Here is a 25,944-nt window from a genome sequence, read left to right as displayed (position 1 = left end):
TCACATCTATAAATTTCTATTTCCACTAGACTTAAGAACTATCTGTGAATACTGCCTATGGCATCTAGTTACGATGATGACGATGAGCAAGAGGAGGGGAGGGGGGAGAGGGAGGGGGGGTGGAGAAAGTACCTACTACCTACTAGGAGAAGGAAAAAAAAAGCTAAAAGCTAAAGTCTAGCCATGTGCTCAGGCCTGGGCCGGGGTCTACAAACCCTCAAGCAGTCTAGCTGATTGTGGCTCTGGCCCCTTGCAGCTCCAGCCACATGATTTGGAAATCTAGCCGATTGCAGCTCCAGATGTAGCATCTCGTTTCATCATATGGACCATTAGTCAGGCAACATCAAGTCAGGACCCAACAACGTAAACCACAGAATGTTTGCTCCAATGGGCAAGATGGTAGCTCTCTGGGCCACTGCCAAGGTGACGCTCCCTATCACCAAGACGCTCACACATCACTACTCAAAACAATTACACGGTCACAACTTCAAGGGACAAGGGGTGAAATTGTAGCTCATGCTAGAGAGAGGTGAGCAGCACTGCTACCAAACAGGCCTAAGGACAGCCATGATGGCCCCAATGGATTCTTTCCAATTTGTTCTTGTACTTGTGAGGCTTGAGCCTACAGTTTTATTTGTTTTTATTTTATAGTTCTTTCTTCAGCATGAATCCCCCCAAGTAACTACTGGGTTAGGTAGGTATATAAGCTCTTTGGGTTACTGATCTTTCCTGCCAAACCTGTGGATGCATTTATGAGGAAATAAAGTATCTGGAGTAGTGTATCGAAGCTGGTACTCAGTGTTACTATGCACAAAGTGGTCACAATCTGATGCACAAGTGCAGTGCTCCTGTTGATCCACTTGTCCATTCTGAGTGCTGGGAAACTGAACAATTCCCACATATTTCAATAACAATTATATGTAACTATATATTGTTTACAAAGTATATACAACTAAATAATAAGTAAGTGACACATATCTGTCTTTCATTACTGGCCCATGCTTTGTCCACTGTCTTATGAGAGATGTTTTTATTCTGTTATCTTTGTTTTGGGAAAGTAAACGAGTACAAATGAGAGAAACCCAGTCCAACACTAGTGCATATTTACAGAACACTGTCTGTGACGTCTCAAGCCAGCCATTCAATCCTCATTTGTGGGTCTCTGGAACACAGCTCCAGTTTGGGACACTCAGAGCTGGATGTACACCTGGCTTCTGTAACTGCTCTTCACAAACTATGAAACCCGTCATTTCTACGGCCCCTTCTGACCCCCAGTGTCTGCAGAATGAGAGGTCTCGGCCCGTCTCACCCTCACTGCACGCACTCTGACCTCATCTCTCCACCAGCCCCTGCTCGGTAGGCGCGCGCTCGGCAGGGCTACCTAACATCCTGAGCCACTTCTCTTGGTGCTGCTAAGACCCTTCATCTCCCATGAGCCTGTGTTCTTAACCTCCCCTCAGAGTCCTCTCTACCTCAGCACAACCTCTTACCCCTCATGACAACCCTCAGCTGGTCTCTCTCAGGTCCCCTCAGCTTGCCAGTCTTCTGTAAGAATCTGTCATCCAGAAGACAGACAAGCAGCCTGCAAACAGAGAACTACCAGTGAAAACCACGGTGAGACCACGCTCAGCCTCCTGAAAGGCTGGAATCAGAAGAGCTGGCAATATCAAATACTGGGGACGATGCAGAACTAACGTATGTCTCAGCATTGCTGGAGCCAAGGAACTCAGAGAATCACTCTGCAACAGTGTTGGCCAACAGCTACCAGAAACAAAGGCTGATGCTCAGCAGAGACAGAAGGGAGTATTCACAGGAACCTGTTCATTGCTCTATCACACACCTTTCTGCTATACCACACTTTCTATATTTCTATTACTGATAGACATCTGAACAGTTACAGTTAGGGCAGCAGTTCTCAACATGTGGGGCAAGATCCCTTTGGGGGTTGGAAGACAATTTCACAGGGGCCAAATATCAGATGTCCTACATATCAGATATTTACATGATGATTCATAACAGTAGCAAAATCACAGTTATGAAGTAGCAATGAAAATAATTTTATAGTTGGGGTCACCACAACATGAGGAACTAACTGTACTAAAGGATGGCAGCATTAGGAAGGTTGAGAACGCTTATTGTGTGCTGCTGGATGAACCTTGGGTGAGAAGAACATGCAAAAACTCCAGCTTAGGAGGATCATGCAGAGGGCTGTAGGGCAAGTGTCCCTACTGCTGTGTGTACACCTGCTGGCAGGGTGGGGGGAAGCCGGCTTATCCACCAGCCTGGGAGGAAAACAGGAAGAGCAGTGGGAAGGCATCACTAAGAGCTGCAGAGCTGAAGACTCTGTATCTGACATACAGAAACTGTCCCACTCTCACCCAGGCTGCTCTCAGAACCACAGACTTCATGCTGTGGGGCCTTTCACAGCTTATGAACTCTTAATCAAGGGCACATCTTACTTTCCCCAAATGCCATTAAAATGCCCAGTTAGTGCACTTAGTCTGAGCCCTTCTTACTACGCCAAGCAGGCAGCTTATAGGCTCTGAGAAAGGCCCAGAGCTCCTTAGGCATTTGCAGAAGCCCTTCTGAATGCCTATTTCTGCACAAGCAATGGATGCCCTGTGTTCTATGCACATCCCTGTGGCTGATACTGTGGTTGACCTTGAAGTCACCAGAAATAGAGACACATGAGCTCTTTGAGCACTGCTCAAAGCACAAAGCTTCTAATATCCTGGGGGACAGTTCATTATATCCAAGCTGTAGCAAACTACAGGCCGAAAAGGGGCAGCACTACTCACAGAAACAAGACTAGAATGAACACTGGTGACTTGGCTCACAGGACTATTATAAAAACAACCCAGACAACTGCGTGTTTTAAATGGGTGGGATCTAGAGCTGCACTTCTCCCACAAGCTGAAGCCATAGAAGTTTTAGAAAATGAGTCAATCGTGAGCTTAGTGTTCCAGTTTACAACACGTGTGTGTTTTAGTTATAAAGCCACAGTAAATCTAGCATGTCAGGCAAGGTAAACAAGCTCTCAGTTGTTTATGTAGCCGAAGAGGAAAGGAATTTAACACACCATTAACCACTTAGGTGTTTCTAGATATGCACCAGACGGCTCTGGATTGAAGATAAAGAAAGCAAAGATAAGTGAGCTTGGTGTTCTTTACTCTAACACTTGCTTAGCAACATTGGATACTCCGAGGTGGTTCTACCCAAGCAAGACCTTCACCCCACGAGAATGGCCATCTGCGGGGAGCTGGGACAAAGGGGTGGGAGGAGACAGAACTGTCCCAAGAAAATGTTTCAGCACAGAATTTTGATTGACTACTCCCAAGAGAAGAGCAAATATTTGACTTCTCTCATAGTTGCACGCGCCACACACACACACACACACAGAGAGAGAGAGAGACAGACAGACAGACAGACAAAGGAGGAAAAAGAGAGTCACTCTGAGTCCAAGCTGGCCTCCCACTCATAGCAATGCTCCTGCTTCAACAGTCCAAGTGCTAGGACTAGTGCTAGGTTGAGTGACCATGCCCGCTAGCAATCTAGTTTACATACATGTAAACAAAATGTCTCAGTCCTTCAGACCAAGTGCAACATGAAAGCAGCACAGGTGGAAAGTGGGCTTCAGACACCTACACGGGGACCTCGTGTGGTCAGGATTTCTCTCACCACCTTATTTTAAAAACCCTTTAGTTAGTATAAAAAATTAAAAAACCCTTTAGATGGTAGAGATGATTTCCTTAATAACTACTCCTTATAGTCATGCTTCACCTATAATTGAAAATAAAAACTAAAAACTGAAAAGGCCCATTATTGCCTGCTGCTAAGTCCAATAAGCAGTGATGGCAGTTCATAGTAATATTGGAAATGAACAGTGACATGGGGCTGGGGTGGGGCTCATGGCAGAGTGCTCACCTACATGTGGATGCCCTGGGTTCCAGTCCCAGCACCATTAACTTCATTCATTCACTTGTGAAATTGCCTGTGAAAAGCTTTATATATTTAGAACTAAAACTTGAAGATTATTTTAATATGCTTAAATGAATCAATATCCATTTTCATGTAGTTCTCTCTATAGCATATATTAAGGTATATTATTCTCATGCTTTACACAAATAATTCAACAAAAAGCTTATAAAAACTATCAAGTAAACAGGAGAAAAATCTCATAGTAGGTTATTAAAAAGCTGAGGCAAGTCTGTGAGTTCGAGAGCAGCCTAGGCTACAGAGCATGTTCTGGCCATCTCACAAGTCCCTCACACTCCCTGTCCCTGGTGGCCCTCGGCTCAGGAGGCTGTGGATGAGACTCTGGGGCACACACATGTGGAATGTCCACAGCAGCTATGCATCTCCTGTCAGCATTTCTGCTTGTCACCTCCCAACTGGCAAGTGAGCCGCTACTTTCCCTGGAACACACAACTGTAGCCACAGAAATGTCAGTTTTGGAACATGCTTCCCAAATCAAGCAATTCCAACGTGGGAAGCCTTCGGATCACACAAAAATCGTATGGTGAGCCTTCATTTATTATGTTCTCCTTGGGAATCAGAGACCACATTTCAAAGCGAGCACTCTATAAACAATTTTCAAGCCACCATCTAGCCAATATAACCCTAACATAATAAAGACCAGAACATTATACTGCTGGAATTGTAGAAGTATAAAGGAAAATAGTATGTTTAAAATTAGGGGTTTTGCTGATACTTGAGAAACGGCTGTCCCCATGAGAAAGTCATGTCCAATCATGTTGCCTAGGCTAGTGTCCCTCTGACAGACACTCCTGCCCACCAAGCAGTATCATCAATCAGTCTATCCTCTGCCCTCAGCTCCCCAGCATGGCCACCCAGAGCTTCTTGTAGATCCCTCGGTAGTAACTCCCCAATCCACAGAGCTCATGTTTTGACCTCTGTCCTAGGATACACATGTGGTGACCCAACACCTAGATACTCTGTAGTCACATGGCATCAGACATCACATTTCTATGCTACATGAAGTAGTCATTCCTCACAGACTCCATGTCTCCCTGGCTGATGGCTAGGGTGCTAAAGCCATGTCATTTGAACCCTCCCCGTCTGTCCCCAGAGCTGAGCGGGCTCTCGGCATGCTCTTCTGTCCGGCCAGCCTTCCTTCTCTTGTTTCGTTTCAGTTCTACTCAGGGAATGCTGGCCTCAGTGACACGTGCTGGCAAAGCAGGAGAGACTGGGCCACTCTTGCTTGAACAAGGATGTGGAAGCCTGCAGGCACCTCTTGCAAACCAAAAAGTCACCTCTTTTTTTCAGGAACACAGCTGCTCCAAGAAGAGCTGTATACCAGAAACACCACTTTACCTCCCACAGTTCAACAAAGCATTTCAAAACCCCAACTCCAACCACAACACCCACATATCTCCTCACGTGGGAGCTATTTGTTCGTGGTCTATACCTGGAAACATTCACTAGGCCAACTGAGAGGAACAGTTAGAGCAGCTCTCCCAAACTCTCCTGGACCTGGTATCCCTGGGCTACTTCAGAGCAAGTGAGAATGCAGAAACACAGACCTAGTCAGTGTGGTAGATGGCACACACCTGGAATCCTAGTTCTTTTGGGAGGCTGAGGCAGGCGTGCAAGAGCTCCAGGCCAGCCTGTCCTGTCTCAAAACACAACAGCAACAAAGTTGCAAATCTAGAGACCTAGGCCTGTCAAGCTGCAATGCTGTATACCATCTGGGGGGAAATGGAAGAAATGCACAATCACTCTGAAACAGAAGATCCTTAGGAGAGACTAGGTAATTAAAATAGAGACGTGGTCAGGGGTTAGAAGTGTGCACTGCCCTTGAAGAGGACAGCTAACACCTACTCCTTACTGCAGCTCCAGGGGGTCTGAAACCTTCTTCCATACTCTGAGGGTCCCTACTCTCACATCACCACACATACACATAGGATTTTAAAATAAAAATATCTTAAAAAAAAAAAGCAACAAAACACCACCCATTAAGAGATGGAGTACAACAGAAAATCAGCCCATGGGACTATGATTTTAAAATCACTCTCTAACCTTTTGGATTCCCAGCATCAAACTGCTACACGGAAAACCAAGCCAAGCACAAATGAACTTTCTCTGTTTTGCACAGAGGTTTAGCACTCTTATAAATATGAATGAGATGCTGACACATAAAGCTACTTACTCATGCACAAGTCAGCACCCCCATTTCATGAGGAACAGTTACAGGGATTTGGGTTCGCTTCACCAAGCACATCATTCCAAGGGCTAGCTAGGCAGACAATGATCCCTGAAAACCTCGCTGGCTAGTGGACCCTATTCTGTGCATGGCTGCTTCTAGAGGGTCTCACAAGAGAGATCCAGGCTTTGAAGCTGGTATGTAATATCTCCCAAAGATGGCTGAGACATTTTATTCCCAAGAAGAGCAACACACACAAGGAATGCTGTAAGATACAGCTGCGATCACTGCCTAAAGGCTGAGACCACATTATAAGAAGATTTTGTACAGATTCTGTAAGCCCTGCAAATAGGTTATCATTCAAATTTTATTTTTCTCTTACCGTTTCATTTCATAGAATGAAACTAAGACAAACAATTCCTAGAAATAAGAATGGGTCTCTCAAAACATACTCTTTATCTTTACCCCATACAATAAAAAACAAAATGACCTTTCAGTAATTTTTAAGATTTTCCTGAATAGCAAGAATACATTTTGATCGATGAAGTGGAATGACCAACCCACCACACCCACCAATTTAATCCATAAGCACTGCTGCAGTGTGCTGTTCCTAAGCCAGAGTGGCGCGCTACTGCACTGTGTGTGATTGCGGCTTTCCTTTACAGTCTTCCTGTGGATGTGCCCAGCCATGACCCTCAGTTTTACACGGCTGTGAACTTTGTATCCAAGTTCTACTTAGTTTGATTCTTAAGAAACTCACATATTCTGACTGCAGCCTATGCCTGCTGGGTTCAGCCACTCTGTCCCTAGTTTCTCCTTCTGTATAGTGCTTTTCTTCACAGAATCTTCCAGACTCAACCCCTCTTCAAAAATATTCACAACCTGTTATAAACCTTCCTATTTTTAGTTCCTGGAACTGAGAGAATGCCTAGCAGGGAAAACACGGCATGTTGCCTGCGCTGAACGGAAGAGATGAATGCTGGCCACAGGAGTACCCACATCCAATGTTAGTAGACAACGCCTAACTCTCTCCAAATGGGGAACCACTCTCCGCATCCCGCCGTAGTCCTGTGACGCCATGGCCTTCCAACTTGGTATTCTCAACTTTTTACTAAACTGACAAATATAAAATGGTAACAGGATATGGTTTTAGTCAGCATCTCTTGGTCAATATGGAGGTCGTTTCATGTGGTTTACTACATATTTATGCCTTGCATCCTTTCAAATGTTTTAAAAATAAATCTTTTCTAGCATGCCAAATTTTGTGCTTTTTACAGTAATGGGGGGGGGAGGAAAAAGGAAAAGCATGGGAATATCTACTTCTACATCTTAGTTTTCCACTTTTGTTAAGAGTAGATTGGCTTACTTTATATTAAACTTACTATTTTATCTTTCAATTTAAATGTAGTTAAATTTGTCAGTTTTCTGTTTTATATTTAATGCCTTTGAACTGTACATAAAGTGTTCAATTCTATGAGAATAAAATGCTGTGGGAATGACATCCTTTTGCATCCATACTTCCCACATTTGGGCTCCAACTTACTCAAATGTTTTATGTACAGTGTGAGACAGAGATCTGATTTCCAGATCTTTTGTATGTGGTATGGGTGCTGTTTTATAAGCCATGGACTTCACGGGTCTTCTATGCACACTGACTGGAGTCTAGGCAAGTTGAGTCTGTTTTAGGATTCCTGATGGGCTCCATGGTCACACATCAATCCCCCAGCTAGGGTCACTGTGAATCCCTACAGCTGCTCTTTGTGGTTTGCTCTGTAGTGCTGGGATCAGACCCAGGGCCTTCCACCACTCAGCTACACCCCTACCCCCTAGAGCTACATCTGGATCCTGAGTGGACAGGCCCAGCACTTCACAGCAGTGAGATGGTTCAGCAGATGGAGGTGCTTGCTGACAACCTACGTTTGATCCCCAGGACCCACATGGTGAAGAGGGGACAACTGACTCCCGAAAGCTGCCCTCTGATTACCACACACACCATGGCACACATGTGCACAAACATACATAACATACCCACACACTCAATAAGTAAATGTATGTTTAAAAATGAAACTTCCTGACTGTTCCTGGACCACTGCTCATCCCTCTAAACGTGTACAATTAGATTGTTAGACTCAAGGACACAAGCACATAGAATGACGGCACATGAGACATGTGGATGATGTGGACAGATGTGACACCTCGTGGACAGCAAATCTTACTTGGGTAAGTCAGCTTGTAAGTTAAATGTTACTTACATGGAAGCCAGCTCTTATCATTCCTATAGAAAGACAATGCAGGCATGAAAAATACCTTCAATAGGGCTGGAGAGACGGCTCAGAGGCCAAGAGCACCTACTGCTCTTCTAGAGGGCCTGAGTTCAATTCCCAGCACCCACATGGTGGCTCACAACCATCTGTAATGAGATCTAGCACCCTCTTCTGTATACATAATAAATAAATAAATCTTAAAAAAATACCTTTAATATGTACTTTATATTTTTTGCTATTCTAATGGACAGTTAAAATTCTTTTCAGTTGGTCATAACTAGAGATAGAATTAATCTTAACACATTGTGTGTGTAAAAATGTTGTTTGTCCCTCTTACTAATTTTAACAACATGCTATGTCTACTTTATTTTAACTGCAGCAGTCAATCATCTGCAAATAGTGAGTCCTGTTCCTTCCTTCCCAGCCCTTCTCTCTGATGGGTATTGCACAAAGGAATTCCAAGGAGGGGTGTCCTGGCTTTTCTTATTCTTTGCTTTTATGAAAATTCTTTTATAGGTTTAATGAATGAACTGACAGACAAAAACATATAGGTTTCTAAGTAGGAAAAGTGTAATATCTGTGCAAATCTAAATAAGCTACAGACTTTAAACAACAAAAACAAAGAAGACAAGCCTCAGCTGGGTCTTCCAGCTACTCAGGGGGCAGAAGCAGGCCGATTGCGAGATCTAGGCCTGCCTGGGTTACAGGATGAATTCACGATCAGCCTGGGCATCTGAGCCAAGCTATAAAGAGGGCTGACCATACAATACTATGGCTGGCACCTGCCCACAGCCAGGTTCAATCTGCAATACAGATGATGACTGGCATGAATGTGGGAGATAACCCCGGGGAAGAGGTAAACTTTTAGGAAATAGACGTCTTTTCATCTTCCACAAAAGAAAAATGACATAGAGACTGATAACCAATTTGGAATTTGATTCTCTGCACTTTACACAAGGACACACAGCAGACACCTGATGGCAAAGAATCTGAGTATTCCTAACAAGCACAGCAACATCACAAGGCTGAGCAGTGTCTTTGAGACATCACAATCTTCATGTTTTCACATCATCTGTTTTAAAAAAGAAATTTAATTAAAAATAAAAAACATGAGCTGTGGTGATTTGAATGAGAAGGTCCCTCATAGTCTTAATATATTTGAGTATTTGATTACCAGTTGGGGGACTATTTGAGAACGATTAGGAGGTGTGCTCTGGTTGAAGGAGGTGTGTCACTGGGGGTGAGTTTTGAGGTTTCAAAGGCCTCACACCATTCCCAGTGTGCCCCCCCCCACTTCTGCTCTTGGTTGTTTCTTTACCTCACCATCATGGACTCGAACCCTCTCAAACTGTAAACACAGAGAGAGTGAGCCATCACTATGACAGGCCTAACCCCGCTATGGAAGACTTTGGACTAGGAAAGCAGTTGGACTCTATAAGCAGAGCTTAATAGGCCCTCCTAGCAGAAGTTTGGAAGACTACTACACTGAGAGCAGTATGGACTATTGAGGACCAGCTCAAGATGTTTCAGAGAATATTAGCAACTGGGCTAGAGACCATTCTTACGGTATTTTGGGCAAAGAATATAGCTGCTCTTTGCCCTTGTCCAAATAATTTGCCTGGGGCTAAACTAAAAATAATGGACTAATTTCCTTGATGGAGGAGATTTTAAGAAAGCCTAATATCGACTCTGTTGCATGGTTGTTAGTAATTATTCTTATGTAGGTCTACAATGAAAAAGAACAAGTGAGGCAAAATAGATACACAAAATACACAGTTTAAAAGAGCGGTAGGAAATCGAACAATTTAATGAGCCAAAGCTTGTGCTAAAAGAGATGAAGAGATATCTATCACACAGCTAAAGTTCCAACTGGTGAAAAAGTCTAAGGAATTCTCTGCTCCTAAAAAGCAACAACAAAGCAAAGCTGGTATGTGAATCAAGGATGCCAAGGTTCACCCCAAGGTGGCAGTCAAATTTGGCAGTGTCATCCTGTGGTCCTGGGTTTAGAGTCATGAAGGATATGTGAATAAAGGGGTCGTGGAATCCTCATCCACAGTTAAGGAGAGCCAGTAAGGACAGGTGTATGGCAGGGGACTCTGCATGGAGACCCTAAGAGGTCATTGCACAGAGCTGTGAAAGTGAAGCCTGGATTGCACCGGAGCCTCCAAGATGTTAGAAGTGTCAGGGCCATTTGGTAACTGCCAAGAAGAGCTGTAACAGAAGTGGGACCAGCCTGAGAAGGAGAAGTGTGCACAGCTGGAAGGGCAGAGGCATCCAAGCCCTTTAATATCAGACACGGAGCTACAGGATTCAGTGTGTCCTGCTGACTCTCAGTTTTGCTGTGGCCCAGCACTTCCTCACTATGCCCTTTCTTCCCTCGGTATGGCATATATTCAGTGCCACTGTATGTGGGAAGTATGCAATTTGCTTTTTCATTTTACAGTGGTTACAACTAAGAGGTTTCCTTGAGCCTCAGAAAAGAATGTTGAGACTATGTACGGGGGCTTTTGAAGTTGGACTAAATGCATTTTACATTATGACAAGGCCACAAGTCTATGGAGTGGAACATGGTGGTTTGAGTTAAGAATGGCCTCCACAGACTCACATAGTTGAATACTTGGTCCCCAGTTAGTGAAACTGTTAGGGAAGGATTAGGAGGTGTGGACATTTTGGAAGAAGTGTGTCACTAGGGGTGGGCTTCCAGGTTTTTTAAAAACCCTTACGCCATTCCAGTATTCATTCATTCCCTCTCTCTCTCTCTCTCTCTCTCTCTCTCTCTCTCTCTCTGTCTGTCTGTCTGTCTGTCTTGTGGCTGTGGATCAGATGTGAGCCCTCAGCTGCTCCTTCACTCTGCCATCATGGACTCTGACCCTCTGAAACTGTCAGCTCAATTAAATGTTTTCTTTCAAAAGTAGCCTAGGTCACACTGTTTTATAACAGCAATACAAAAATAACTAAGAAAGGGAAAAGGAAAGGCATCAGACATGTTGCTCAGACACAATGAAGTTCCATGGGTCTGGAGAGTGTCCAGTCCTCTCCTGGTCTAGGTTTATTTATGATGCACACTCCTTACTGGTTATGCTGTATCTATATGAAGTTGAATTTGCATTAATTTTGAAAAATATATACTAACTTTTACTTTGTGTTTGAGTATTTTGCATCTGTGAGTGTCTGTGTATATGTGTGTATACACGTGCAAACACATGCACACACTCTGTGCTTATTGCCTATGGAGTGTGGAACCCAGAAGACGGTGTCAGAGTCCCTGAAACTGGAGTTACAGATGACTGTAAGCCTCCATGTGGGTGCTAAAAATTGAACCCGGGTCCTCTGAAAGAGCATCAAGTACTCATAACCACTGAACCATCTCTCTAGTCCCAACTTGAACTATTGTTTTTTTAAAGAGCTAAGTGGAATATTTGGTAAGTATAAAAACACACACACACCAATCCCAAAGTCCACAAATCAGGGAACAACTACTAAAACCTAGGAAACTGTTAGTATTGTGTGTTCCATAGTGAAGAGGTTGTTTTCATCCCTACCAATGTTCACCAGCATGTGTATCTAAGAGCTCAAGAGATCATAGATTAGAATAATAAATGACAGAAGATAAAAAATAGGCAATTCAGGCCAGGGGTTAGCCCAATGGTAGAGCTCATGCTTAGCACACACACAGACACCACATATGCATGTGTAAACACACGGGTGGGGGGGATTAGTGTGGTGATATTTTACTTGTATGTTAATAAATAAAGTTTGCCTGGAGATCAGAGGTCATAAACAGAAGTCAGGCAATGGTAGCACACGCCCTTACTCTGATTAAATGGCAGTCTCTGTGTGTTCAAGGACACAGCCAAGCTTGGTGACACACACCTTTAATCCCAGTACCAACCATAGAGACCTGGAGGTCTGTATAGACAGTCAGTGACGAGGAAGTGATGTGGCTGGGCTTAGAGCCAATGAGAAGGCAGAACAGCAAGGCAATAAAGGTGCAGGTTAGACAGGAAGAAGCTGGTCTAGTTCTCTTGGGAAGCAACGGCGACATGGTGAGCTAAGGTTAGTTTGGTGGCTATCACTATTGCTCTGATCTCTACGGCTTGTACCCCTGTATTTTGCTCTGTGTTTCTTATTTAATAAGACTATTTAGAAATTCTTCTACAGGTTAGTGTGATCAGCATTCTGTATTTCTTCCTTTTTTTTTTTTTTAAAGTCCAAACCATCTTTACTTGTAACTGTTCATTGCAATGAGTCATTGGTCTGGCTCAAGGCCTCTGGCTTCTGCTACATCATCATTACTGGGTCCTCACTGGGACTCCTCTCGGACATCCTGTTGTTGCCCTGTGTCATGGAGATCCCGCAGCTTTGGATTTGCAGATCTGGCCCCTTCATATACTCTACCAGTTCATGGATGAGGTGGATGCTAGGGTGGGTGAACCCATAGCCCTGGTTCTGGGCCTGGGTGGTAGTTGGGATGGTCAGCCTGGCAGCTTTCCCTCATCATCACCACCAGGGCAAGCTCTCCAGCACTGCCTTGGCTAGCTCACCCAATGTAGCAGGCAGCAAGGAGTGAGCCAGTTCTCCTGCTCTCACACCCTCAGAGCCAGCTCACCTGTACCACCCCACCAGGGTCAGTTCTACTGTTTTGCCCAGGTGAGGTGCAGGGCCTGTTTTCCCTAGTGCTGCAGTCCCTGAGGGGTAGAACCAACTCTCCCATTTTCAGGCCCCCCAGGCCAGCTCTCCTGATTGCTGCAGCTGCTGAGGGGCAGGGCCAGTTGTCCCACTCTTGTGAAGCATCTGTATCTTCAGAACTTTCAGCTTCTAAGATAATAAGGAACTAATGATATGGAGTATTGTAAAGGTCAAACTCCTTCTCACATGTCTGCTACATATAAATTATTTCTATACATATTTACTAGTGAGAGGATGATGACCTGGTGGCTAGTTACAGTTTAATGATTAACTTAGTCTCCACATCATCTTCTGATGTTGAATCCTTTAACTTGGCACTGACTTTGACCTCCCACAGTTTATGGAATTCTCTTAACACTAGTTCCTGGTTGGACTGACTAGGCTGGAAGGGTAAAATCTCGGCCCAGTTGCAGCCATCCCACCTCCTAGATGGGAGAAATAAACAAACCCAGAGAACAACAGCTGACAGCAGGGAAGAGACACATTCCCGTGATGTTATGGGTCCAATCGAGTTGGAACCCGAGGCACCTGAGGCACCTTTCTGGTTTGGGACTCCACACCTACCCCTTTCTCCTTAAACCAAGGACACCAGGTTTTTATCACCTACCACTAGCGAGCCCCGAGGAAGAGTCCACACTGCTAAGCAAATCAGTTGATCCTCTTTCCATAGGAACCTGGGAGTAACTGGAGAAGTCTGAAGTGGCTTTCAATCCCAACACATCACTAACTATCTAATCCTGGGGATGACCTCATATTAGTAGATTAGGCTGGTTTAAGAGTGAAATTAGAGTTCTTTTTCAAAGCAGTGAGGTGAAGTCAAGCACCTAGAATTTGGAAACAGCAACAAGACTCCTGTCCTCTAGTCCAACAGGGTACTAAATGAGACAGGATATACAGAAGAGAGTACAACCCTTGGTACAATGTAAGATACTCAATAAACGTTAGTTCTCTTTGCAATGAACACTATTAGAGTCTTATCATATGTATAAAGACATAGTACTATACAAATTTATATATTATATATGTGTATGAAAAACTAAAGAGAATATTGACTAACATCCACCTTCCTAGGAATCTGATAAGCACTGAGAGAAGGAAGAAAACCATGCATGGAGCATTAGACAAGCCAGGATGCTCCTAACATCTGCCCCATGTAAAACAAACCTCAACACAAATGTAGGGATGCCAAGTCCTCCAAAGGATAATGACAGCAACCGAGAGAAATAAGCAGAGCCAGTCCACAGCATGACAGGTTAAAATGCAGACTCACAGTGTCAGGAACGTAGGGCAATCCGTAAAACTGTTCTTGTGTTTCCATGAGGATGTCTGTGGTTGACTTCCTCAGGGGATGTCGGCCATGGTAGATTTGATCCAGGACGGCATAAAAGACCTAGGCAGACAGAAAGCTCTGTTTAGCTTTGGTAGTCCATCCTGTATTTAAGATGTGGTCAGTCAATGATGTTGTAAGTGCACCAGAATGGCAATTATGAACCACAGCTGAAAAGACTCACAAACATAAATATGTGTTATTTGAGACATACTCTGTACCACATATATGACCAGTCAAGAGCTTAAAGGGGTACTCTGAAGCCTTCCATAATACAAGCTGTTGTTCAGTTTTGAACCTTATCCATCATTAAATTTGTGGTCATAAAATTGAAATTATGCAGTTAAAAATATGTTTAAAAAGTTGAAATTATAGGTTGTGGTCCCCTGTATCTAACAAATCCTGTTTGGTTTCTTCCTGGACCCTGGTAGATCATAAATGAGAGGTGTGAAGTGGTCAGAATCTAGTTTTGTATCTAGAGGTGAGAGATCACTACGTGGACACAGTTGACTAGAAGAGGATGTAAAAGCATTCTAGTACATGTGCTGAGTGTCACAGAAGTGACAAAGCCTGATGCAGCTGCTGTAGGGTTTGGAGCAAAGGCCACAGCAGACCCATATCCATGTCAGGAGAACAAAGGAAGCAGCTGCAGGAGGGGGACCAGGGAGAAGGACCCCTCCCTCCCACTCCCCATCCCCCAGGAGAGGAAAGCAGCTGTGGAAACCAACTAGAGTAAAGAAGCATTAAGGAAATGTAAGCATAAAACCTGCAGTGCAGAGAGTGCTGAGAACTTAAGTCTTATGGAGAAAAGTTAAAGCCAGGAGAAGGAGGTTTTCACCAGGGCATCTGACCCACATGCTGGAGTACTGACACGGCATGAATTGACCTCGTAACAAAGTTACTTATGTAAAGAGAAAAGTTTGACATGCAGTTACAGATGAGGTGCATCTTTCTGGTTTAGAAATGGAATCTGCAGAGAATGTGCAGCTGCTGACTTGAAAGAGGTGAGGATTAGTCTGGATAAAAGACAACATGCAAACGACCTCTGGCCGCTGGCTTCACCTACATATACAATTATGTTTGTGAATTATAAAGCTAAGTTAAGCCTTCCCTGGAAAAGGACAGACATTTTCTGAATATAAACATTATGTTTCCCCAGCTGGTTATCTAAACATACAGCTAAAGCAGCTCTCTCCATTGTGTCATGAGTAACATTGGGTAACGAGAACCAAAGGAACCAGTCCTGATGGAGCAAAGGATGAGGGACTGAAACCCAATTCTACCCTGAACTGAGGAGCACACTTCTGTCCACTACTCTACAATCAAGCTAGCATTCAAGAGCTTTGCTTCTTTGATTATGCCTTTCAAAAGCGATGCAAATGTAGACTTTTATGAACACGTGGTCCCCAGTTGGGTGGCACTGTTTCAGGAGATTCAGGTGTGGCCTTGTTGGAAGAAGTATGTCACTGGAAGTGGGCTTTGAGAATTCAAAGACTCCATGTCATTTCTGGTTCATTCTTTCTGCTCTGTGCTTGCAGTTCAAGATGTGAGCTCTCAGCTTCCTGCTCCAGCTGCCATGCCCGCTCCGTGCTGCTGTGCCTCTACTCTTACCTCTCTGCAACTGTAAGTCAAGATAAACTCTTTTCCTTAGGTTGTCCTTACCATGGTGTTTCACCCCAGCAACAGAATAGCAACTCATGCGCTGCTCAGCCAGCAGCTGTGCTCCAGGAACCAAAATCCAGCACCACACGAGGTGCTCAGCCCATCGGTTAAACAGTGCATGACCAAAGGAGTTCCACGTTTTCTAAAACTGCCTACACCACCACCAAAGACAAAGCAGCCCCCTTCTTTTCTACCTGCTAGTCTGCACAGCATCAGCTTAGAAGCAGGATATAGGACCTGCCTTATCAGGAATGGCTCCACTCTCTCAAGTTTATGGGCTCCTGGTTTAAAATAAAATCACTGGAACAGATGCTCAAAGAGAAAGCCTCAAGAGACATGTAAAAGCAAATCAAAAGGCTTCAGTGCCAGGGGTGCACATGCATGTAATCTCAGTATTGAAAGGCTGAGGCAGGAAGATCACATTCAAGGCCAGTCTGGGCCATTTACTGAGACCATGTCTCACAATCAAAACAAAATTATAAAAGGACTCTCCCCAGGTAATACCACTTAAAAATCATTTTAAATTGTATTTTCCTTCATGGCCGCCAAATAAAATAAATCAAATGAAAATCCATGGTTGTGTCTGTGTAACTCCCCCTCTCCCTGAGGAATCGGGGACTGAAGCCAGGGCCTGTGCATGCCCTAGCACTACCCTACACCTCTAGCTGGAAAACCCACCAAGGTACAACAAGCACAGAGCTCATTTACCGCTCTCTAGGGACTGGTTTGTTTTTCAGGGTTTTGGTAGGGAACTTCTTAAAAACTAGAAGCAGCTGAAGAACAGTTTCCATCTGACAGAGTCAACTGGGTCCCTGGAGAGCAGTGCTGAGAAGAAGAAAGGTGAGTATGCACAAACTGTTGACACAACTCGGGATGTAAGGACAGAACCCCGCCACGAACAGCCTCAGTACTGCAAAGGGCTGAACATCTGCTAACAGACCTGGCATCCAGATGGCTCATAAAAATTTTCTGTCTTCATCTGGTAACCCAGGAAATTGTCTATAAATATTATCCTAAATCTAATGATAATTACTGTTTAAACTTCACACGGAGGACCACAATTTGTTTTGAAAGAGAGAAAATGAGTAACAATATACATGGTTGGGTCTGAGCCCTACCTTGGTTCTGTAGCCCTGCGAGGCTTTGATGAATTCCTTGATAAAAATGGGAAATAACCATATTTCATATTTTACATGTACCTCATACAGATAGTGTGAGAATTTCATGAGTCAATTCTGGCCAAGTTCTTTGAACTGAGATGAAAGGTGTTCAGAAGCATAATTATTGTAATAAATGTATAGCACTGGCAAGAATTTAAAGCTGTATGTATATGTGGGATAATAATTGGAAAACGTTAGCATGAGGCATGCACACATACCTGAAGCTGCATTTCTGCGGCCGCACAAACCTTCTTAGATTCACAGAGGCGAGACACCATAGCTTTCGGCAGAGGCTTTATAAAACAAAACAATACACACATCAGTAAACTACTTAATAAGTCACTGCAACAAGTAAACTTCAGGTCGGGAATTTAAAAATAACATCAAATGGGAAAAAAGGAATGGCAGATCTCATTATAGTGTAAAAGTATCTTCTGAATATTTTAGTTGACAAGCTAACATGGCTGAAGACATTCCATTTACTTTTAAGAAGGACTAACTGTCAAATAAGGGTTTGCACATGAAAAAACAGGATTAGAGGGAGTGATGGGATTGGCACTGATCTTTCAGATCTATTTAAACCCCAAAGGGAATACTTCTGTTCCTTTGTTTCTAGCAAGTGCGTTCAAGTGCTCTCTTAACTTTCAAGTGCACATCATAACTGACAACAAGCCCAGAAGTTTCAAATGCCGAGGAACACTAACTCACGGTGCTCGGCAGTGTCAGAGATGGACAAATACCTGAAAAATCAGTGTGATGATGAACTTCAGGCTCTTATTTCCAACCTAGAAGAATTAGACAGCTTGGCCACAGTACAAAGTCCTGTATTATTTAAAGCTTTCTCTAGGGACTAATTTAACCTAATCCTATGACACTTATACTCCTGGGGGGAGGAGGGGGTCGAAAAAATGTAGTTGAACTAAGTACTTTATTTTGCTATTTACTGAAGAAAACCAAAATCCTTTCTGCAGAAAAACACATGATCTAAGAAAGCCTAGGCAGAAGTGGGCAGTTTAGCTATTAGAGTGTGGGCTCACCCACAGCCGCTATTACCTACATCCCGGAACAGGGCCTGCCACCGTCATACAGGACTCTAAAGGCTTTGCTGGTGGAACACAGACAAGACCCTCCTAGTGATTCACTGAGTGGAAACTACCGTAGGAATCGACGGCCACTCAGACACAAACATGGAGCCTCCTCTTCTCTCTTTCCACTTCCCCTAAGAAAAACCAACCAGACTTTGGGTAGGCACTGCCCTTCCTGTGACCTGGTTAAAGAGAAGAACCAGAGTAAGAAAGAACTGACTCTATTCCTAATGCAGAAGAGCAAGCACTGGGAATTCACAAAGACAGTGACAGAAAAAGACAGGTGATGCAGTGTTTTGAATGTGTTTGAACATCTGGCCTCCACCTGGTGGTACTGTGTGGGAAGACTGGGAGCCCCCAGGAGGTGAGCCATGCTAGGGGAAGTGCATCACTAGGGGCAGGCCTTGAGGCTTTATATCCTCATTCTCTGTTTCCTGAGTGCAGATGCAATGCAACCGACCAGCTTCCTGCTTCTGATGCCATGTCTTCCCTGCCATGATGGACTACGGCCCTCTGGGACTGAAGGCCAAAATGAGCCCTATCACTCTCAAGTTGCTTCTGTCATGATATTTTATCACAGCAACACTCCTAATGGAGAATAACACTGAGTTTAATAGCCCCTCATCCTGAGGTCAGCGGGAGCCACCTATCTGTCCTCTGCTGTAGAGTCTACAAGCTCAAGTGTCGCCCTCCAGTGGGGAGAGTAAGGCTTAGGAGGTCTTGAAAGTATGAAGACAGGTCCTCTGCCCATGCAGATATCAAGCCTGTGGTTGTTGTCTCCTATCTGAGTGGTCCTGGGGATTCAGCCCTCTGGAGTAGATTGGTCAATAAGAGGATCCCCAAATAAAACTGGAAGACAGTCAAACCAACAGTTGCACAAAGCACAACCCAGGCCCACAAGAAACACAACAGAAGCAAGGAACACAGCTGCTTTTGAAGACTCCTCAGTGACTCAATTCAAAGATAAGATACTGAAGCAGGCTAAATACTGGGAGAAGATCTCAAGAGTTCAAAAGTCAAAATCACCAGTGACCTGAGAAAGGATACAAGCAAACAGATGAATTCAATTCAAGTCAAGCATATAAAAGGAAAAGTCAGGCAAATGCATGAGAAAATCAGCAATATGGATGAAAAAGCTAGAAGCTAGAAACAAGAAAGGAAACTTCAACCAAGAAACTGAAGGAAAAAAAGATCAAATAATTAAAACCCTCAGAAATAAAAATGAAATGAATCAAATAAATAATAGTGGAAAGCATTGTCAATAGACTTAGGAGGACAAAGTCAAAGAAATACGAGACTCCAATAAAATACCGTGTGGGCGGGAAGACAAACCATAAGCATGACCAGAACACCCAAGGACTTTTGGATCTGATCAAAAGACCAAACCTAAGAACGCACAGGATGAAGAAGGTGCTGAGATAAACGCAGAAAGCTCAAACACAAGTGGTATTTAGAACCCTACATAGACATAACCAAGGAGCTTCTCCACAGTCAAGGTGTCGGAAATAAGAAAGAGCAACATTAAGGCTGTAACAGAAGACCGGACTCAGCTACAAAGGCAAACTCATGAGGACAGAGCAGCTTCCACAGCAGCACTCCTAAAGGCCAGGAAAGCCTGCGAAGACACATGGCAAGCTCTGAGTAAGCTGCTGCCAGCCCAAACTGCAGCATCCAGCAAAGCTATCTTTGAAAACAGACAGAAAGGACATTTCAAACCAAGCAAAAACTAAGGCAGTTCATGATAAACAAACAAGCCAGCACTGCGGATATTCAAAGGAATATTCTATAAAGAGGAAGGAAAACGTTTTAGCTACAAGAATGTGGAAAAAAATTTCATGAGTGGGATAAATGAAAGGGAGATGGAAACCATCATGTCCAACACAGTTACCATCAAACTAGTGGAGAAGAAAGAAACAAGTCAAACAGAAAAACAACGAAGTCTTAGATTAGCAACATCTCTCATAACAGCTTTAAATGTAAGTGCCCTCTACTTATCAAAAAGATACAAAAGATCAACATCCAAGGGACTTTTGTCTTCAAGAAATACACCTCACAAGCACAGACACCCACAGACCGAGAACCAAAGGGCAAAAGTCAATCTATCCAGCAAATAGAAGGCACAAACAAGCTGGCACAGACAGCTATTCTCGTATCTAACAAAGCAGACTTCAAACTAACGTTAGTAGAGATAAAGAAGCCCACTACATTACTAAACTAATTAGTGGGACAATTAATCAAGAAGCTCTAACAACTGTAAATATCCATGCACCAAATGTTGGGGCTCCTTATTTCAAATAACAAACACTAATAGACATAAAATACCAGAGGGACCATGGTACTACAACTGGAGGTGACTTCAGTGCACAACCACATCTTCACCCAGGCCATGGGACTGAAAAGTCACAGTAGAAGCAATAGAGTCAAATGGCATTCATGGTTACCTATAGAATATTCCACCCACAGATGTAAAGGCAAATCTTAGCAACCCATCGAACTCCCTCCTAAACAATCCACAATTTAGGCCAGAAATTAAGTCTCAGCAACATAAAAGAATCAAAACAATTTCATGTATCTTTTCAGAGCATAGTGGAATAAAACCAGAGATCAATAACAAAAAACCAAAACCCACATAAGTACCTGAGGAGTGAGTCCGAACAGTATACTCCTGAATTGTGACTGTGTTACTAAAGAAATTACACAGTGCCTACAGTCAGATGAAAATGAACATAACTTACCAGAAGCTTTGGGATACAACGAAGTCATTTCTAAAAGAAAAGTTTACATCCATGAGTACTCACTTAAAACACACACACACACACACACACACACAGAGAGAGAGAGAGAGAGAGAGAGAGAGACAGACAGACAGACAGACAGACAGACAGAAAGATTTCAAATGTCCTAATCATGCATGCCAAGGTCTTAGAAGAGGAAGAACAAGTCAAACTCAAAGGTAGTGGGTAGCAGCAAACCATGAAGATAAGAAATTAGTGAAACAGAGACTAAACGGACAATGCATGGACCAATTCTACCAGTGAACATAGACAGAACAATTCCCAGTAAGATACCTGAAAACTGAATTTATGAGTACATTAAGAAGATCACACACCATGGCCAAGTTTGTTTCATTTATGGATGGAAGGCTGGCTCTATATGTGCAAATCACATGTAAAGACAGAAATTCACATAATCATCTCAAATAGATGCAAAAAAGGCCTTTGACAGAATTTTACATTCCTTCACAATAAAAGCTCCAAGGAACCTAGGAATCGAAGTAACACATCTCGATCTGTTGCAAACACACTAAACGGGAAAATTGAAAAGCACTGGGCTGATCAGGAGACAAAGGAGCCTAACTCTCACTGTTCTTGCTTGGAATAATGATCAAAGTCTTAGAACACAGGGCAAGAGGAAGAAAATAGGAAAGGAAAGGATCAAATCATCCCTATTTGCAAGTGACACATTCCTATCCTTTTTTTTTCCCCCCCTTTTGATTTTTTGTGACAGGGCTTCTCTGTGTAACTGTCCCGGCTGTCCTGGAACTTGCTTTGTAGACTAGGCTGGCCTCCAACTCATAGAGATTCACCTGCCTCTGTCTCCCGAGTGCTGGGATTAAAGGCATGTGCCATCACCACCTGGCTATGTTCCTATCCTTAAAGACCCTCAAGGGTCCATTAGGAAACTCTTAGACTTCACTTTCAGCCATATAGCAGGATACAAAATCGACACATAGGAATCAGCAGCTTCCATGCTGGGCACATGTCCGAGTGAGTAAATTGCTTGCCTCTCAAACCTGAGTGATAAGTTTTTTGCACCTTGAAGGCCTCTCCGCTAACGCAGCAAATTGAATCAGACCAAGTTGGAAAAGCCCAGGTTTAAGCCCCTCAGAGGGACCAGGAAGAGAAACTGGAAGAACCATAGGTCTGTTTTCTGGGATGCAGCTTATATACCCTGTGGGGGTGGTCTTGAGCCTCTCTGGGGGAGGAGCTGTGTTTGGCAGGCTTTGAAAGGGCAGGTTTAGGGAAAGTGATAGGGGAGGGGAGTTGAGGTGGATCTTCCACCAGAACATTCCAGACTCTTGGGGTCTAGGAATGCCAGGGTGCCAGGGGTTGAGGTGGAGCTCCCACCCAAACAGAGTTCAGATCTACAGCATTCATGTGTAAAGCTGGGTTTGCCAGCCAGTTTAGCCAATCAGTGAGTTCAGTGATGACTCTTAATCTCAAAAATTAAGGTAGAGAACAATGGAACACCCCATACAACTTCTGTCCTCCACACACATACATGTGCACTTGCACACAGAGATGCTACATGCACAAACCAGAAAAGAGAGGGAGGTCACATGCACACAGCACGGTGTGTGTGTGTGTGTGTGTGTGTGTGTGTGTGTGTGTGTGTGTGTGTGTGTGTGTGTAGGGGCAAGTGTCAGCAGGTTTTCTATATACCAATAGTGAACTTGCTGAGAATGAAATCTGGGGAGATTATCCCTTTTACGATCGCTTCCCACACACACAGGCATGCAGGCATGCACGCACACCTAGACTAAACCAAACCAGACAGGTAAGACCTCTAAGAAACAAGCAATGCTTTTCAAAAACTGAGTATGTCAGCTTCCACACAGCAGGTGCTGAGGAAGAGCTACTTGTAGAGGCCAGTGAAAAGTGGCCTGTGAAACACACACAAACATACACGCGCGTCAATTCTGACAGCGATTTCACACCTGGCTTTCCTCTCAGCTAGAAAATGACAGAGCACTGTCACCTGTGCTCTCCATGGTGGGCTGGTCTGCATCCTTAAACTCAGACACTACGAGGTCCTGTGCTCAGGAAGAGCTGGGATGTTAGCTGCCTCTTCCTGCAGCAATGCTGGCAGGGAACCCACTGAGCTTTCTATGTGGTTGGAGGCTAGGACACACCCAGCGGGGCCAGTGTTATAAAAAAGGCATTCTTGACAGGAAGGCAGCAAAGCCCGAGAAACAGTCAGCAGTCCCAATTATTCAAGGCATGCATGTAGACTCCTGCAATGCCTCAGCATGTATAACAAGACAGCGTGTGCGTCACAACCACAACCCAGACTCGTGGCTTTAGCTTAGAGATAGTTCCCTGGACAAGTGTCTGCTGACAGTCCGCCCTTCCTCTGACTGGTACAGTTGTCAGTGAAGAAGAAAACAGATCTCAGTTCTCCAGGAACTTACACTCTAGCCCATCTTGATATTAAAAAAAATACTACTGGAAAACCAAACAGACAGTTTTTATTATTTCAGTTCCCTCAGGCTCAAGGATCAAGCATGGGGGCTTAACCCCAATTTTCTGTAGAAAGCAAGCATCTGGCCTTTAAATCAACTGTACTAATCACAACGATCCTCACACGCAAACTTCATCCCTGCAAGCACATTTGTGAACTTTTGCACCTGTTTGATTAACGACCATTGGACAATAAATGAGTGAGCATTAGATGGCAAATATTTTAAATATTTCAAGGATAAAGAACATGATAAAATGCAAAAAAAAAAATCATACTTCGAAGTATGCTAAAGGTACCAGCCAACTTTTCATCCACTCATCCAATCAACTGGTAGTATAAGGTACTATTGTGGTTAGCTAGGGGAAGACAAGGGTTCTCTCTTCTCAGTTCAAGCTCTGTCTGAATGTAAGTTTCCATGTTAATTTAGACATTGTCCACTTTTAGAAGAATCCTGCTTAATCTATGTGTTACTGTTTTCTGTTGCAACAAAAAGGTCTCTGAAGCTGGGTGTTTTATAAAGAAAGAATTTATTTGGATCACACTTTTAGAAACTAGCCATCTAAGAATAGATGGTCCTAATGGTGAGAGTCTCCTGGCAGATGGTGAAAGATGTGGGCACATGTTCAGAGGAGATCACATGGAGATCACATGCAGACACAGGAGGAGATCACATGCAGACACAGAAAGAGATCACATGGAGACACAGGCAGAGGAGATCACATGCAGACACAGGATAGAGGCCTGTTCTCTTCTAACCTGCCACAGGAATTAATCAGGATCCCTCAGGAACTGCAGTCATTTCTTCTAGGGTGGTAGCATGAAGGTTCCATCACCCCAACACTGCTACACTGGGGACCAACCTTCCAGCAAATATACATTTGGGACACAATCCATCTCCAAATCATAGCAGACAATTTAGCCAGAGTCCCCATCCTTAAGACTGGGTCCTCAAGACTCCCTCGTCAGCACCATCCACCAAGTGGTGCCTGGCCATCAAGGTCCATCTTCACCAAACATCCTGTAGGTCTGATTATTTCCTGCTTCCCAATATTTACCCACCAAAGTCCCTGACCTGGCCCTCCACCACACCTAAGCCCATGTCCTCCTGTATCTGGAGAGGGATGAGCAGAATATCTCTCCTATTGTAAAACTCTACTGCAATTGGACCCTCTGAACAGTGTGCCTTGCTGAGACTGTACTTTTTTTTCTTTAAAATATTAGATAAAACATAATCCTGCTATCTGCATCACATGGCAGTGAAGATGTGGAGAGGGTGGCAGCTGTGCCATTTCAAAATCCAACCCCTCAATCAAAGCATCCTGCTACCCAATGACAAGGCCATTCCCATACAAGGTTTTGTTTTTGTTTTTTCAAATTAATGTCCCAACAAGTTCTCCCCAAAAGTGTTAGAAGTAGTAATACAAAACACAGTGATTATAATTACACATTCAAATACACAATTAGCATATAATTAATGAATGGCAGGTGAGAGTACGGAAAAACGTTAGCAGGAAGATCAACGAGGCCAGAATTGAAGGTGCCACATCAAAACACATTTCTCCCAATTCCTACACTTTCACAATAAATTCAGCTCCAAGCAAGCCAGCAGGCTAGAAAGCTGAACTCCTGGAGGCACCATGAGGAGACCAGACCGTCCAGGAAGACTCCAGCAGGGCCTGAAGGCTGAAGCTCATCAAGTCACACAAACAGGTCTGAGAGCAAAACTTGACCTGGACAGACTGACAGCTGTGAAGTGATTATCTTCTTAAAATACTCACCACACTTCATGGACGTGCGGAAACAGAAATGGGCTCAGGTAAAGTGAATTTGGCCAGAACTCACAAAGCTTGTTTTAAAACTAGAAAGTCTACAGTATTTAAAGCATTTTAATTTCTAACTACCCAGAAAATTCTGATCTTCAAAACATGTAATTCCAACATTCCAGATCAACAACCACAAATTTCTACTTGGGACATATTTTATCTGAGATAAGAAGTATATTTTCCACTTTTTTTTTGAAAACCAAAAGAAAAGACAAAAGTAGCAAAAAGTTAAACCCTAAGGGCCAGTGAGATGGCTATGTGGACAGAAGCACCTGCTGCTGAATCTGATAACCTGAACTTGACCCCTGGGACCCACAGTGGAAGGAGAGAACTCACTCTTGCAGGTTGACCTCTGACCTCTACAAACACATGTATATATATATATACACATGCACACACTAAATCTAAGAATTTCAATTCTAAATGTTCCGTAAACAGTACATTGTGTACCCTTCCCAAAGGGCCTTACATGTGTCATTTGGAAAAGTGCATTAGATAGTGGATGGTAGACTTGGAGGAGTTGGGAAAGA

General features: G+C 43.7%; 1 protein-coding gene across 4 annotated transcripts in view; it reads right to left on the bottom strand.

Annotated features, from left to right (window-relative positions):
* LOC118591133 (mitochondrial intermediate peptidase) overlaps positions 1–25,944 on the bottom strand; it is a 137,643-nt gene that overhangs the window by 49,305 nt on the left and 62,394 nt on the right. For all 4 annotated transcript variants that reach the window (XM_036199246.1, XM_036199245.1, XM_036199247.1 and 1 more), the window contains exons 15-16: positions 17,484–17,558; positions 14,387–14,506 (exon numbers count right to left, since the gene is read on the bottom strand). In XM_036199246.1, the coding sequence (XP_036055139.1) occupies positions 14,387–14,506; positions 17,484–17,558 (195 nt within the window). The remainder of the gene's footprint in view (positions 1–14,386; positions 14,507–17,483; positions 17,559–25,944) is intronic.

Source organism: Onychomys torridus, chromosome 9 (assembly GCF_903995425.1).
Source record: "Onychomys torridus chromosome 9, mOncTor1.1, whole genome shotgun sequence".
In the NCBI taxonomy this organism is placed as follows: domain Eukaryota; kingdom Metazoa; phylum Chordata; class Mammalia; order Rodentia; family Cricetidae; genus Onychomys; species Onychomys torridus.
Note: the sequence above shows the minus strand (reverse complement) of the source record. Positions and strands in the feature narration are given on the sequence as shown.